The 17,812-nt window shown below is 38.3% G+C and overlaps 2 protein-coding genes across 3 annotated transcripts; both read left to right on the forward strand.

Moving 5' to 3' along the window:
• Positions 1 to 234: 234 nt before the first annotated feature.
• LOC141913857 (delta(14)-sterol reductase TM7SF2-like) lies at positions 235 to 17,688 on the forward strand. Of its 2 annotated transcripts, XM_074805025.1 has the most exons (11): positions 235 to 325; positions 7,610 to 7,646; positions 10,405 to 10,710; positions 11,237 to 11,413; positions 11,500 to 11,686; positions 12,196 to 12,390; positions 13,058 to 13,281; positions 13,495 to 13,663; positions 14,345 to 14,425; positions 14,517 to 14,639; positions 15,199 to 17,688. In XM_074805025.1, exons 2-11 carry the CDS (start codon positions 7,632 to 7,634, stop codon positions 15,357 to 15,359), a joined length of 1,638 nt encoding a protein of 545 aa, XP_074661126.1. In that variant the 5' UTR covers positions 235 to 325; positions 7,610 to 7,631; the 3' UTR covers positions 15,360 to 17,688. The 2 variants fall into 2 exon arrangements, with proteins under 2 accessions (XP_074661126.1, XP_074661133.1); XM_074805032.1 differs by lacking the exon at positions 7,610 to 7,646 and having other exon boundaries at positions 241 to 325.
• On the forward strand, positions 783 to 2,962 carry LOC141901271 (uncharacterized). The gene is made up of 2 exons (XM_074788453.1): positions 783 to 2,462; positions 2,957 to 2,962. Exons 1-2 carry the CDS (start codon positions 783 to 785, stop codon positions 2,960 to 2,962), a joined length of 1,686 nt encoding a protein of 561 aa, XP_074644554.1.
• Positions 17,689 to 17,812: the final 124 nt, after the last annotated feature.

The following is a 17,812-nucleotide window of genomic DNA, read 5'->3' on the forward strand; positions in this document are numbered from 1 at the left end:
ACGCTACAGTAAAAGCGAACTCGACCGTCCTACTGTAGCCCCTAGATATAACAATAGCGGTGAAACGTGAACTAAAAACTCGCATGACTTACACTATTTAGTTCTCTTACGCGGCGGTAGGTGGAATTTCATGAATGGAACAGGCACATGTTGTCGTTGAACTAATTTCAACCAATCGAAAAGCAGTACATTTAAATCAGCCAATCACAAGCCAACCCGCCAAGCGTCGGTTGGCGAGTACACACAACATACACAACGCGCTCGTGTTTTCCGGTCTGAAATTGTAAAATTGTGACTGAAACCAGCCCCGGAAAGCGACTCAAAGGTATGCATTGATTTCGATTATAATCGAAGAATTATTTGATATCGTTATTTTTGGTATTCAAGCCATAATTGATTGGCAACTCGACGTTAAAATCTTCTAATGTTCTGGATTTCTTTGTCCGCCATGTTGATTAACCCTTCTTGGCTCTTTTGTTGATGTATTGGAAGAAGGTGAAGGGCGATTTTTAAGCGGTGTTTCGAAAGTTCGGTTACTAAGCCGCTCATCTGGTTTGTGTTTATATATTTACTGTGGATGACATCTTGTTTATGTTTATTCTCCATCTATGTGAAAATAAAATCAGTCACTTCCAAGGTTTCGTAGTAACCAGACGTGTTGCTTCTTTCTCTCGGATCTGTCCCCTCTGGTCGAATCGAACCTTTCACGACATTTTGGTGCCGTGACCAGGATGGGGTCAGAAGGAAGGCTAACGGCAATCAGAAGGGCCCAACGGGGCCAAATGACGAAGATTTTCGGAAAAACGGAAGAAAAACTAGCAGAGATTCTACTCGTCGATGAAAGTTCAAGAACTCTGGAAACTGTTCAACCGTTCTCCACTTTAATCGACGCGCTGTTCACAAAATTCGAATATTTACGACAATTAGACCAACAATTAATGGATGAAATCGCTGATGAAACCGAGTTAACTAACACTATAGTTGAATCAGATGATTATCTCACTGAGATACAAATCAAACTCGGTCGATTCAAACTGAACTTGGATAATCTACTAGCGAAGATACCAAAACCACAATCGCTAAACGAATCTGTAAGTACCATCAATCGAAGCAGTACTACCTCAACCGGCAGTAAAAAAGTCAATCTACCAAAATTGGCTCTCCCAAATTTCGATGGTGACATTTTGAAATGGTCTACTTTCTACGATAATTTCATCTCAGCCGTCGATAGCGATCCGCATTTGGACGATATCCAGAAGTTTCAATATTTGGTTGCACAACTCACTGACGAAGCAGCGCGTACCATAGAAGGTCTGCAAATAACTAGCGCTAACTACAAAGAAGCTCTGACGATCTTAGTAGAAAGATACGGTCAACCTCACAAGATCGTGAACGCGTACATCAGAGCTTTATTAGATTTGCAGCCACCGCAGGATCACGAGAGTCTACGCGAATTTTACGATTCTTTGGAAACATATATTCGAGGATTGCGCGCGCTCGGGAAATCGGAAGATGCGTTCGGTGACATACTCGTTCCGGTAGTCTTCGATAAGCTACCGAGTCCCGTCAAAACACAAATTTCACGGGAGCACGGAGACCGCGCCTGGACACTTAAAGAACTACGCGACGCGATCCGAAAGGAAATACAAGCTACACAGGCAGGAGCGAGCTGCGTCAACTTCGATAATGAAAAATTATCCGCTCTTCATATAAGCACTAAAACGAGGAAAAATCCGGCCTCGAAAAACAACAGTTGCGCGTTCTGCAAGGGTCCACATACGGCGTTCTCATGCGATATAATCGTTAACCCAAAAAAGCGACAAGACATCATAAAGGCAAATCGTAAGTGTTATAACTGTTTTGGCAATCACATGGTAACAGCTTGCCAATCGAAATATCGTTGTAAGGTTTGCAAAGGCAAACACCACACTGCTATTCATATAGATCGAAATACTGATACGCATATTGAATCAAAAAATATTCATGTCAATATAGCTCCAACTTCAAGTCCTGTTCTCTTGAAATCGGCTATTGGTCAAATAAATTATGGTTCGAATTCGACCACGGTAAATATCTTGTTTGACGAAGGAGCGCAGTGCTCATTCATCACTAAAAAGTCGGTAAATGAATTAGGTGTCCGATTGGACAAATTTGAAAAGCAAGATGTAAATATTTCCACCTTTGGTGACAATTCGCCTGGGGCACGTACTCTACGGAGTATAGATTTAAAACTTCGTACGCGTAAAGGCGAAATTGGTTTACGTGCATTAGTTGTACCGGAAATATGTCCACCAATTCAGAACAATGTAAAACTTGCTGTGACAAATCACCCGTACCTTCGAAATTTACCATTAGCACCGTACGTCAACACCAGCAATTGTGAAATTAATCTATTAATCGGTGCTGATTATTACTGGTCGATCGTAGAGAATGAAGTGGTTAGAGGAGCTGGCCCGACAGCTGTCAGTTCCAAACTCGGGTTCCTTCTATCAGGACCCATCAATTTGAATGCGAATACATCGGTACTCCATACTACCTGTCTTTTGAATACTATACATTCAAACGATGAATTCTCAAAATTATCTAACTACTGGGATCTTGAAGTAATTGGCATCAAGGAAACGATTAAATCTGAAACAATGAATTTTGAAACGTATCGAGACAATTACCTTAAACGCGATACCAGTGGTAAATATATAGCGAATTTACCTTGGAAAGAAGATTATCCACCGCTCCCTACCAATTTTGATATTTGTACCGCTAGAACTAGATCTATGGTTAAACGCTTGTCTCCAGAACTGAGGCAGAAATATAATGCGATAATAGCAGAGCAACTTTCACGCGAATTTATTGAGATAGTAGAAAATGATGACAAGAGCCAGGGCCATTACATACCCCACCACTCGGTTAAAAAGGAATCAATCACAACACCGATTAGAATTGTTTATGATTGTAGTTGTAAACAAGGGGATAATCCTAGTTTGAACGACTGTCTGGAAAGCGGTCCTTCATTAATAAATGATCTTGTGCAGATATTAATCCGCTTTCGCACGAATAACGTCGCATTTACAAGTGATATTGAAAAGGCATTTTTAAATGTAAAACTCGGTGAAAACGATAGAAATTTCACAAAATTTCTATGGCTATCAGATCCTACGGATCCCGATAGTCCCTTCAAGGTCTATCGTTTCAAATCAGTACTTTTCGGGTCCACTAGCTCACCATTCATCTTAAATTCTGTAGTGAAAACGCATCTACAGTCCGAAAATACAGAAATCTCAATCGATATGCAATCAAACATATACGTTGATAACGTTCTCAGTGGCTCTCATAACGCTAAAAAAGCAATTGAATATTTTGAAGAAGCCACGAATACTATGAGCAGGGGTGGATTTATTTTGAGATCATGGGCTACAAACGACCCAGAACTAAGATCGTTGATAAAACAACAGGCAATGGGTGAGAATAATGAAATCGTCAATGTCGTAGGGTTACAATGGGATACGATTAGTGATACTCTTCAGTTTTCAAAGGCCATAAAAGACCCAGCTATGTGCACTCAGTCTGTGGTATCTAAGCGGGAAGTTGTGAGCGTAACAGCGTCACTATTTGACCCCCTTGGTCTCCTCTCGCCTGTGCATATTCAAGCTAAAATGTTTATCCAGAAATTGTGGCAATCTAAACAAACTTGGGATGAACCCTTATCTGATGAATTATCATCACTCTGGTTTGAAATACATCAGCAGTTATACGCCTGTCAACATACAGCTATACAAAGACCATATTTTGGTCAACCGACTAGTGAATGTGAACTACACATTTTTGCTGATGCCAGTCCCAATGCTTATGGGGCTGTAGCTTATCTGAAAACTGACAAATCGACTTCAATCATCATGGCAAAATCACGGGTTAAACCATTAAAAGAGGTTACTATCCCTAGACTTGAATTATTGGCAGCACTGATCGCTGCACGGCTCGCGAAATTTATCCGTGATGCATTCGACAAGTCAAATTTAAGTTTAACAAAATGTGTTCTTTGGTCCGATAGTCAGATCACAATACATTGGATTCGGAGTGAGAAGAAATTACCCACATTCGTCGAAAACAGAGTCCGTGAAATTCGGTCTGTCAAATTTGACATAATCAATTATTGTCCTACAAAGGACAACCCTGCTGATCTCTTGACTCGGGGCATCAATACCCAAGACTTGGATAATAGTAGATTATGGTGGTTTGGACCAACTTGGCTGCCTAATGGCGATTGGCCAATTGATCGATTGAATAATTCAACTGTACTATATTGTTCAGTAAATAATTCTGAATCGCACTCTCAACAGTGTGCAGAATTAGCTAGTACTAATTCTATCTCAGTTCTATCAACTACCGCAACTCCATCAGAACCGTCTGGAATACAAAAAGTAATAGATGTCGAGCAATTCAATTCGCTGCATAAATTACTTCGAGTCACAGCATGTGTACTACGCTTTATTTCTATTATGAAGAAGACATGTCAACCTAGACATAATCATATTACCGTGCCAGAAATACGTTTGGCTCGTACTACGTGGGTTCGCTCTTTGCAAGATGACGAATTTTCAAATGAAATTAAATGTATTCAGAAAGGGGGACGAGGTACCCAATTGACTAAACAATTAAACCTATTCACTGATAAAGAGGGTTTAATTAGATGTGGCGGTCGTTTTCAAAACGCGAATCTTAACTACAACGCTAAGTACCCAATATTATTGCCATCGAAGCACCCATACACAAAATTAGTAATTAGTGACGCCCATAAAATGGTTCTACACAGTGGGTTACAATCAACTTTGTGTTACATACGTCAATCATATTGGATACCAAGAATTAGGCAAATAGTTAGCCCAATTATTAGAAAATGCTCAGTTTGCATTAGACATGATGGTAAATCATATCGTGCGCCAATCACGCCTCCGTTACCTGCCTGTAGACTAAAAGAAGCTCCACCCTTTACCATCACAGGCGTTGATTTCACTGGCCATTTATATTATCGCACGAAACACTCAAAACAGAACAAGGCATACATATGTCTATTTACATGCGCCGTTTCCAGGGCAATACATCTGGAAATAGTCACTGATCTGACGCCTGCTTCCTTTATGAGAGCATTTCGCAGATTTGCCAGCAGGAGGTCGTTGCCAAGTCAATTGATCTCTGATAATGGTTCAACATTTTTGTCTGCAGAAAACGATATCAAAGAAATATTCAAATCAACAAAAGTCAGAAACTTTCTGTCTAACAAACTTGTTACTTGGACATTTATACCGAAACGCGCGCCATGGTTTGGCGGATTTTATGAAAGATTAGTCGGTATAACAAAAAACACTTTGAAAAAAGTAGTTGGTCGAGCGTGTATTACCTTGGACGAATTGTCGACTCTAATTACTGAAATAGAGGCTACAATAAACGATCGTCCTCTAACGTACATGACAAATGATGACGATGAGATCATTCCCTTAACTCCATCACATTTAATTTGTGGGAGAATGATTACTCTGTTACCTCAACCGGTAGTTGAAGAAAACGAACTAATTGATCCGAATTTTAACTTACCGCCCATCGGTTTCTCCGACGCGAAGAAACGCATGAAATACTTAGACAGTCTTTTCCAAGATTACTGGATACGGTGGCGAAATGAATATTTGCCAACCTTAAGGGAAAACCACTGTCAGACGCTAAAGCGGGGTGGCATTACGGAAAATCATGTCAAAATAGGCGATATAGTGATCGTTCATGATGACTCAAAAAAGAGAATCTTTTGGCAACTCGCTATCATTGAAGGTCTGAACAAGGGCAACGACGGTCTTGTGAGATCCGCGGTAATTCGTACTAAAAGCGGGATTACGAATAGACCCCTTAAAAAATTATACCCCTTAGAAATTAATTCTGATAGTGGCGAGAAAATGAATGATGAATCATCGCCTCTAATTAGTAATATTCAACCCCCAATGAAAATAAAACGAAATGCAGCATTGAACGCTAGAAATAAAATAAAAAACTGGTGTGACAAACTGGTCGACTAATGCACAGGTTCAGCCTAATCAGAGTATAATTCAAACTTATGTTCATAATGTTTCTTAATATGAGTTAATTTCATTTTTGAAGATTTATAATGTTAAGAACATGTTCTTCTATGTTTTTCAATTATTAAAATGTGTAAATGACGATCACCATAGTATATATGTAAAATTTAATGTTAATTGAAATGTAAGTTGAATCTTAACAGTGAAAATCATGTATGTATACATTCAAGCACAAATTGTATTAATGTTGAAATACTATGTAATTTCCTTTCTATTATATACCTGAATATATATCGGAGTAAATGTTCTTTTTATATCTGATATTCACATGTTTTTAATTTCAAGAATACGTCAATCAATATTGTAATCTGTTATCTCATAATAATGCTATACAATATCCTAGTTATCATGTATACACCTATATTTTAGTTGAGACACAACGCAATGTCAAAGTTTAACGTCAAAGCTTAATGTCAATGTTTAATGTCAAAGCAATCTCAGTTTTGTGTTAAATGAAGATTAAGAGTAATGCAAACTTAATGTATCGAAGATTTAGTGATTCTGATATGAAATTGGAAATTGATTAATTTCTCATTTTTTACGTAGGCTTATTAACCTCATAGGTATTCCTAATTGATTATACATCCTATCTTTTCTTCCCGCCGCCGGGAGTGTTTCGAAAGTTCGGTTACTAAGCCGCTCATCTGGTTTGTGTTTATATATTTACTGTGGATGACATCTTGTTTATGTTTATTCTCCATCTATGTGAAAATAAAATCAGTCACTTCCAAGGTTTCGTAGTAACCAGACGTGTTGCTTCTTTCTCTCGGATCTGTCCCCTCTGGTCGAATCGAACCTTTCACGACAAGCGGTTGAATCAAAACAATGACATGTGCCTTTGTTTACTTTTTCTCATGAGTTGTTTGCAAACTGGTTTGTTAGACTAATCACTCTATTGGCATTGACTAAGTTCAATTAATTGGCATTGACTAAGTTGAATTACCATGCCTGAAGTCTTTTTGGCCAAGTTGTCGTTGATACAGAAAAGAAAAGCAAGCTTAGCCTATGAATGATAGTATGAAAAAACTTGGTTTTTTGAAAAGTTGGTTTGAAATGATAGCCTAAGGCCTATGGCTGCTTAAATAAATCCAAGTAGAAATACATTGCAGAAATTATGAACAGAGGACAAGGGCATAACATAATTTCTGTTGACAAAATCCTGATGATGAGGGTATGGTTGCAACGTTGAATTTATCTTTACTACTGCTACTAACCCTAAACATTGATAAATCAGTTTTGTAGTGGTTAGTTTATGCCCACTTTAGGAATACCTATTTTGTAAATCAAGTCTTTACCGGGCCTTCAGATAGGCCTGTACAGTTTATATTATTCTGGATCGAGGTATTCTATATTCTGCTGGCCCCAGAAAAGAATTCCAGAATTGGTAGTGTCCAACCGAAACCTGCCTTATGATTCCGGTATCATTGACCTGCATTTCCGATACTTAATGCCATGTACGATTGAAGTGTAATAAAAATTTTTTGTTTCAGTTGGAATTTACTTTTAAAAGAAATGTCTGACGCGCAGGTTAGTAGTAAATCCGATTACAGCAAGATTTTTGAGTGAAAGTTTTTTTTTGTATAATATCATATGCCGTAAACATTATAATACGTGTGGTGCTTTGTTCGTTGTCGCGTGCTCTAATGGTATTAGGTTTTGTAAGATTCAAGCAGGCCTATGTAGCAACGGGTTACTTTTTGGGATGAGGAGATATATTTACAATAGCCTAGCCTACAAAAGCTATAATGAGGAGATGCTATAAAGGAAAGTTGTTGTTACTGTGTTTGCAGGACTTGGTGCACTAGGCTTGCTGGAGTACTTATACGTATAGTCAACTCTTAGTTTATTTGCTGCCACTGTTAGGACCACAATGTCTCGAGAGTGGTGAATAACTTGAACATCATTTTAATTGGCAATGAGTTAAACATTCCGACTCAAGGTTGGCTAATGAATGGCAGTTGACTATACATTCAAGATTCTTATTTCTTCATTCTGTCTTTATGTGAATGCACATTGGGTCTGCATTTACGGTTGAATTTTGCTTTATAATGTGCACGACCAAACACATTTGTTAAGGCGGCCCGAGTCACAGGTTTTGAGGAAAACCCAAGCAAAAATCCATATGTGCAGGCGGCATGAGAAATAAGAAAGGGGTCATCGATGCTTAATTCTTCTCAAATTCTAACCCCCGCTTGCATAAGAATAGAAATATCAGTGCTTTTAAATCCTGCAGAATATCCTTTAAATCTATCTGGCCGCCTTGAACAGGGTATGATCTAAGCCATAAAAGCCGCCTGCCAGTGTTGCAAGCAAATCGGTACTTGCCCAAAAAACATTTTGCATAGAAACGCGTTAGAAACAAATTATAGAATATACTTGTCCCTGGCACTCGGACAAACGCTTAGATCGGACCCTGTTGAAGCTCCTAAAGATGATTGTGTGCGAGTGACAGAGAAAATCGACTATGTGTGAATAGGCCTTTCTCGATTTCCAGTAATCGGCATCGATCCGTATATGTACACGGCTGCTCGGAAATTGATCAAATTCAATGATGAAAATGAAACGAAAGACTATTCACGTCGCGCCGCGGCAGTACGATATCGGCGACAACGTTTACATGCGATGGAAGGGCAGCGGGAATCTGTGGTTCCCCGGTGTCATCGTTGGTTATTGTAACGACGAAGATTACGTTGTTCTGTGCGATAACGTAGAATACGAAGTCGAACCGCAACTCGTCAAGGTAAATGTCGTCGTAATCTAATAAACTGAGCGTGGTCGATGTGTCGGGTTTTAACTGCTGCAGCCAGCTTGGAATGCTCAGTTCATTGGTAATGCGGAAGTCTAAGGTTGTAGTGTCCCAATGATTCCTTAAAAACTCCTCAACAGAAAATGCTTTTAAAGGTGCTTGAAACTCCTTTATTTTTACCAGTATGCCTAAAACTCCTTCAACATTGAGAAATAGGCAACTGGAAATGTTAGTAGTTGTGCGCTGAACTGAGTCCATTTATATAAATCAAATGGGGTGGTTACCAAATTAGAAACTCAGTTTATTAATTTGTTAACAAAAATCACTTAGGTAAACAGTACTGATTTAGGAGTGTCTACATTAATTGGGATATGAAAGTGATACAGGTACTCCTTGAAAAGTCCTGTTCAGGTATGACCCATATAGGGACCCTGAATGGGATCCAGACAGGAGTACAATGAGCATCCTTTTGTAGCCTTTTCAAAACAAAAAAGCAATTTTTTCCAGGACAATTTTGCTTTTTGATTTCTCTTTAAAGTTCATACAAGTGCCTGGAAATTTCCTCGATTTTCCTGACCCCTGTCCAAGCTTTCTTGCTCACTCAGCGTGGAAACTTGACCTTTTTCGGCAGTATGCCCCGTTTGATTTCTTTATGCTCCCGGTAAGTCTCCCGCGGGATCTGCGCCTATAACAGTAAAACCCTGGAAAAAATCAATTCCCCCTCCTAGGAACAAATACATGTAATTTCTGAGGTTTTTTACTCTGAACTCAAATTCATTTTTAATGAGGCGTCAGTCTTCAGAACTTAAACTCTAAACCGGCTGGTGTATTTCATTGACGTGAATATAGATATTTAAAACATGCAGATTATAAGTAATTGTATACAATGATTGCTGTTCTCGTTTAAGCAAAAAAAAACACCTACCTGGTAATCTAATTTTTCGGAAATTATTCTTTATTTACAATCCCTGAAATCTAGGGAGTTCTGAACTGGCTGACCGTGAGTTTGGTTATGGGCCTGTGAACAAAAAGAAATACCAGAAATAGATATTGGTAACCTGGAAAACAGCTAATGTCTCTTCAAATCCCTAAATGACATAACGTTTCAAATCACTAATGACATAACGGCCTTGTCTACTGCTGTCTGTGAATGTACTATAGGTGGTATTTAAGTGGTATTCTTGACCTGTACTATGCCCTGGTTATGTTTGTTTCATTAGCTCGTCAACTGTCAGCGTTAGTAGACTAGCGTTATAAATCTATATTCGAGAGTATTTTGCTAACCAGATTCCTGTGTGTAAGTGTACGCGTGTAACAAATAACTCGATTGATATTGTATGTTTTTTCAGTATTTTATTTGCTCGTTGATAGATACGTAAATTTAGCTCGATTATTATTAACATATGTGTGTGCTTAATAATGTGATTAGCTTTAACCTACTATACAACTGCGAAGAAACCTATGCAATATCATAAGAAGCAGTGAGGGGAGTGAAGTGAGTTTGGCTCTACACGTTGCGGTGTATATATCTCGTTTCAGGCGGAATCTACTTTCAAGAAGTCTCTGGCGAGACGACGCAGCACGAGTCGTAGTCGAACGAGGCGGTCGACATCTCGGTCGCGTTCTCGCAGTCGCGGTCGAAGACAGACATCGCGTTCACCGGCACGGGAAACGAAAACGACGGCCATGCCCTCGCCAGGTCGATCGACGCGTAAACGGACGGCGAAAGTCGCGGATGAGGAGCCACCGACCGCCGCCGAAAAGCAGAACAACCACCATAAAGATAATCATATCCATCCGGAAACGCCCACTCGTCACTCGGCCAGACTTCAGGCTAAACATGACGTGAGTATTGCCAAAAACCACTTACCTGGAAAGTCAGGAAATTTTGTAGAAAGAAAAATATATAAATCACCGGGGAAATTCAAGGAAAGTTTGTTGAGGTAGTTTGTCAGATCGCACATAATCAAATAGTACCCGGAGGATTGTGAAAATCTAATGTTCAACTTGGTAATCCTGGGGTGTTGGAAGCAATTTTTGATTGCTGACTAATTGACAGGTTCTTATATTGCTGTCGAGAATTTACTTCAGTTTCATCAAAAACATCCAGTGTAGAAAGAATGAGAAAAGTCATTCAGTAAATTATTGCCGCGGCTTTCGCTGCTGCAGTCACTACACTTCAAACGCCAACTGTTATCAGCAGAAACTGAGGCACTGAATTATTCAGTAGAATACTTGATAAGGGAAATAATAAATGAGCTATAAACTCAATCCAATTGAATTTTTTGATTAATACAAAAAAAAGAATAATTGAAGAGCTTAATTTCTGTTAAAGCCTATGATGCATTGTTGGGGTTGATTTTCTTTTTAGGAGGAGGAAGGAATACATGTACTAAAACCGACGTTAGAAGAGGTGGGTCTGTCAACTTATAGTACAGCTCGGGTCGGTAAAACGAAAGAACTTGATTTCGGCGGTTGGATCGGCGCAAGCTGTATGACGTTGTCCCTACCAGTCGCTGTGTTTTATCTGACATTCATGTGTCAAAAAGTAAGTCGATATTTGGACGTCTTATCGTAAGCATTCGGGGATTTTGGTGATTTTCTTGAGTAGTCATTCATCAAATTATGTTTTAGGACAGCTGTACGGTGATGAAATTAGCCAAGTGTCCCTCGAAACTCAGTACTTACTTCGATCTCAACGCGACTCTGATATTTTTCGGCTGGATGGCGTTTCAAGTATTGCTAGCTGTGCTGCCTATTGGTAGCGTCGTCGAAGGCGTCGTGCTGAAAAGTGGTCACAGATTGTCGTATCGATGCAATGGTATGTATTTCATCGTAGCATCTTATTAGGATAATTCCAGGGCAGCCCGCTGAAAAGAGTTATACAGTAAACTTAGAGTCGGATCTTTTGAGTAAAAATGTTTCAGACTTGAGTGATATCTGAGTGATTGATGTGATGTATTTCAGATATATAGTGTCATTAGATATTTCAACGAACATCCGAGTTAAACGGTTATATGAGTTCATAGGATCCGACTTGTGTGCAGTCTATTGCATAAGGGATCATTCATTTATTACGTACACATAAAATTTGAATTTTCGGCCATTTTTTCATACACATTGAGCATTACTGTACGCAATTGCACTGATTCCTCCACTAATGCATACATAATGAATGAAAATCAACTTGATCCAGTTCCATAGTTGTTAGAGTTAACTTATGAGTTCAAATTTTAAGAAGTGCATACATGCTTGGATCGAGGTCTTGAAAATGTATGACCCCCCCAATTATTATAAAAACTAGTTAACCTGTATATTTGTGTTTTGCAGGTTTCATCAGTTTGTTGTTAAGCTGTGCTGCATTTGCCGGATTGGTCTACATGAAAAAACCGGTAGTTTATGTGTACGATCATTTCATCGCTCTTCTAACGTCGGCCGTCATATTCTCGATCGTTGCATCGTTGTGTCTCTATATCAGAGCACGTCGAGCCCGTAACGCTGACTTGAGCCCTGCAGGCAACTCAGGTAAGTTAGCAGTGTTCATAGTGGTCGTTGAAAGTTTGAAAAAAAAACGGAAATGGGTCTATTCAATACCTTGAGTATCAAGGAATGGCTCTAAAATCCTTAAATCACTGCCATGTTCCTGGAATGACATAGCCTAACCACGCGATTACAATTTGAAGCTTTTGTTCACATATAATCTATGGGGTACATTATATCAGGTCATGGTATTGTTTGATCTAGTACATTAGGCAGATGATTTATCTCAACTCCAATGACAGCAATGATTCTGCACAACGCAAATATCACGATTATATATAAGTTCTTGAATCGGAGTCAAGAAAGTCCTTGAAAGAAATTAAATGAGATTGGTCATGGACACTATGAACCCAGAATTAGTTATAGCACCTATCGTCATTACACTAACTTTCTGTTAAGATTTGTTAGTTTCCCTCAGTCATTAAGGCCCTACTGCCGAGGGGCCCTAATTGCTAAATCATTCGTTTTCCTCAAAAGTGTTTGCCAAGCTGCTTCTGTGAGGTCCTTAATATTTCAATGGTATTAAATGTGAAGGCCGTTGTGTTGTAATTCTGGGTAGTACTGCTACCGGTGGCTAAACTCATTTCAGGGGATTGTAACCAATGTGTAATTGTGTGCAATGAAATGATGATTGCTCTTCATTTCATTCCAGGATATCTGATATACGATTTCTTCATGGGTCATGAATTGAATCCGAGAATTGGCAGTCTGGACTTGAAGTTCTTCTGCGAACTGCGACCCGGTTTGATCGGTTGGGTGATGTTGAACTTTTGTTTCATCGCCAGGGATTGCATGGACAACAAATTCCCGAGCTATCCTCTGCTTCTCGTGTCGGCTTTCCATCTGATATACGTCATGGATGCTTTGTGGTTTGAGGTAATATTTGAAATCACATGTAGATTTCTCTACAAATCGCATACCCGGTAATTAAGTCTGAACCAAGGCGACCTTCTTAGTTTCAATTTCATGATTATTTTAACTTCCGAGAAAAGGTTTATACTATTTAAACTTTTTATTGTTTGCTGTAGAAAAAAAGTATTAAAAAGATAAAGAAATATATCAGTAATACATGATTCTATTGCATTGCAGGACTCTATATTGACAACTATGGATATTACGCATGAAGGATTCGGATTTATGTTGTGTTTCGGCGATATCGCCTGGGTTCCGTTCCTTTATACATTGTCAACTAGATTCTTACTGGAGCATCCTCAAATGTTGCCTACCTGGGCTCTAGCTGCCATCGCGTTTCTGAATCGTAAGTAAAGTGTAATGAAGCTATGTATGGATTTTTTTTAGAAAACACTTATAATAATGCAACTAGCCTGTCCATACGGAAGAGATAATTCTTATTAGCTTACTCTAATAGATAAGAATATTGCTGAAGTACTTGATGCCTAATGATGAGAAAATAAACTTGAGGAAAAGGTCATTTGCTGTTAATTCGGCTCTCTATTCATTTCGAAACTTTATCTCGAGGCTTTGTGTCCTATTCAATTTTTAGTTTTTTCTATCTCTCCTTTTCATATCCCTGCCTCCCAGTACCTACTATCTTCTTTGTATTTCCTTGAATTTTTGGGTAATTCTCGATTCACTTCCGAGCCGAGTTGTCAGTCGATGACGGTGGTCCTGTGATAAAGATTATGAGAGCTGAAGGCGTCAATATTTCTAGCACAAAAACAACAGCGTTAAAAAGATGAACAGTAGTGTTATCTGATTTGCTGGCTAAACTCCACCCTGACATAATTTACTACCGCACGTAAATGAAAACATAAAGTTGGGATGAACTAAAGTTAATCTATTAAAAATTTTGCACAGATTCACTAGGCTACTAGACTATGATGCTATTAGGTACTAACAAGGGGATACTAGGTAGATATTAGGTAGATATTTGTACTTTATTTTCTCGAGCGTACACTTCGTGTAACTTCATTTGCAGTTTTGGGCTATATCATATTCCGTGGGTCGAACTCTCAAAAGAACGAATTCCGCAAGAACCCATTCGACCCAGCTCTCAGTCGTGAGTATTCCTCAAACATTATGAAGCCCTCTTCTGTACGATCCAGTAATTTTTAACGGACTAGGATCTAATTCTTCATTCCAATTTTTAGATCTCGAGAGTATCCCTACTTCAGCTGGTAAACGGTTATTGGTTTCTGGATGGTGGGGTCTGTGCAGACACCCGAACTATTTGGGCGACATCATTATGGCCATCGCATGGAGTATACCTTGTGGTGAGTAGTTTTGAAATGAAGTGATCATAGATAATTCAGGGTGGCCACTTACCTGGAAATCAGGGAAAATTCAGGGAATTTCCTTTTCTTTGAAAAATCTTTTGTAAAAAAGTTGAAAGTTGGGGAAAAGTCAGGGAAATTTTTTGAGACATCTAGATCGCGCATAAAATCAAACAGTTTCTGTTTATGTCTTACATATTTGATGGAGTTAATTGATCGGATCTTTAGCAGGTCGAGTTCGGGATCATCTGTTTGAACTGACCATACCTGTCATGAATATAGAATCGACGATTAAATGAATTTCCCTTCCACCTTAAAAAATCCAAAACCCCGAATCTGTGTTACAATTGTGTGGTGATCAAGAGCTTTTAATTTGATTTCGCTCATCAAAAGAAGAAAATTCAGCTTTCTCGATTGCTGTGTTTGGAAGCTTCCGCAAAATAGAGAAGATGTTTCCTTGATCCGTGAGAGCAAAATCGCAAAGGGCCTTTCTTACATCACTTGGTTTTGCTCGAATTTTCTCTAGGTTGTCATTTATCTGTTGCATATTTTTTTGCAGGTTTTAAGTTTGCGCTGCCGCACTTTTACGCCGTGTATCTCGTCATGTTACTCGTGTCGCGAGCGTACAGGGACGATCATTTCAACAAGAAGAAATACGGACACGCGTGGGACCGCTATCGTCAACGCGTTCCTTACATGATCATACCGAAAATATTTTAACTTTGAATTATGACAACCTCAGCATCAACATGAAAGAGAATGCCTCATTGGAAATATTGATTAAGCACCTGTGCTACTTGTACACTTGTTTTTTTTTAAGGACAAATCTTAAAAGTTATTTAGGTTTTTATTGCGTATTCGTTGAAACGTTTTATAAGGATTTAAGCCCCAAACACACTATGCGAATTTCGCAGCGAATTTATCGCACAGATCGGAGCGGACACACATATGCGATCAGCTGTTAGTGACCTCATGCGGAGTTCGTGGTTATGTGATCAAATAGATGGCAGCGTCCAGGAAACTTAAAATTGTTGTTGTTGTTGCTGGTCATTGATTGGTTCGATTTCAAGTGGTTTGTGGCGAAATTCGTATCTCAAGTACACACTGCGAAAATATTCGCTGCGATAAAATTCGCTGCGAAAATATCAAACATATTTGATCGGTGCGATTTTTGCATGCGACGGATCGCACGCGAAAATCGCCTGCAGCCGACCGAACACACTATGCGAATTTTGCTGCGAAATCTGTAATCGCAGACGCTGTGCTAATAAAATCGCATAGTGTGTTCGGGCCTTTACTCTGTCTTATTTTATAGGATAACTTCTACATAATTACTTTTAAGGCTAGTTTTCTATTTAAAAAAAAATACTATTATTGAAAACAAGAAAATGAAACAAGAATTAATAGGATTACGTTAGCTTTTATGAGAAATTGGGCAGCACATCTATCTTTTAAAATGTTGAATTTTGATACCGAGATGAAATTTAAGTCTTGTAATATATACCATTGTGCAATATGAATGTTATATTGCTTGATTTGGCAGAAATGAGAAAATTCTTGCTGACAATATTTACAATCATTGTAACGTAAATTGTAAATTTGAAGTTCGAATTTTGTAACTTGATTTAGGGACCATTGGACGGGGGAACTTTGATGAAATAAGTTGGTGTTGTAAATAGTTAAAGACTATCTTTCTTGAATGTAAATTATTTTAATAATTGCAAAGGCTTTTTAGTTAGTGAAAAAAATTGTTTTATGTTAGAGATAATTTCTTGTATTAATAAGTAAGCATTTCATTTACTGCCCATTAGTTGACGGGTTACATTTTGTTCATCTGAATACCAATTACAGGAAAATCCACTCCAGGTTATTGCACATTGATGAGATGTTCAAAGTATTCGGTTTTAACATTGTGCAGCAGATGAATATTTGAGAATTTAAACCTGCCTTTTATAGTTGAAATCATATAGCGTGTGTTATTTGTTTTTTCTTCTACCTTTCTGATAACCATCATGGTCACTTGTTAATTTTTGACGCTGCAGTATCGTGTGTATGAAATATTTTGGCGTCTAAAATCACAGATATCCGATTGTTGAAGTGAAAAAGGCTCGAAGATCCTAGAACTGTTCCTTGTTTACAGTAGACTCGGCGTATAGCGGTAGGGCCAGGACTGGCAAAATGTTACTGGTGTAGATTTTCGGATTTTTTCTTTTCACATCGACAAACACAAGGGATTGAAACACTTTTTGTTATTAAACCAGTTTGAACAGATTATCGAATAGACCAGTAGTACCCAGTAGTACCCATGTGGACAGCAGGCGCTTCTCATACTTACAAGTCATTACAGTCGACTACGCTTGTGTATTGTCATTGCATATATCATAGAAATGTTTATGGTCCCATGTTTCATTTGTTCTAAATAAGACTCTTCGATATATTCATCTTTTATACCATATCACACTTATACGATATAAGGCGTAGTAGACTGGTATGATCGAGGATATGTGTCCTATCATGATTCGTACCCTGTATATTGTGACAGTCTTCTTTTATCGATAACGATTATGATTACATTATATTATTACTAGAAATATACAGGTATTATACCTATTATTAGTAAAGAATTCTGTACACTCTGTGTACAGATGTATAGATATATATGTATATTATGTGTACATATATTGAAATTTGAATAACGTGTGTAAATTTACTTAAGAATAAAAGAATTCCTATGACAGAATATAAAAAATTAAATCTGATAGGGTGTACTCATTTTTTGGTGCTGCAGGGTGAATATAAGGCAGAGTTTATAGGCCTGCTGGGTTTGAGAGTGATGGTTCCGTGAGGAAAGATGATGAGAAATATGATCATGATGCATTTATCACAATGTTATGTAGTTGATAAGAAACATGCCTATGTACATTGAATACCTATATTTACAAGTACCGTACACAATAAGAATATTATATGCATATTTTAGTTATTCATGTATGATACTGTATAGAAATATTCGAACACTGGAAATGAATTATGAGCGTACCAAAATGAAAGAATTGTGTATTAAATTTCATCTCTGATTCTTAGATAAATTAGTTGTATATGTTTTGTCTAATGGATATTTGTGTCGGTGTCGTCTTCTTCGTGATGGTAGAGTCATCATTTAGAAAAGGAGA

Source organism: Tubulanus polymorphus, chromosome 1 (genome assembly GCF_964204645.1).
Source record: "Tubulanus polymorphus chromosome 1, tnTubPoly1.2, whole genome shotgun sequence".
NCBI classification, from domain to species: Eukaryota; Metazoa; Nemertea; class Palaeonemertea; order Tubulaniformes; family Tubulanidae; genus Tubulanus; species Tubulanus polymorphus.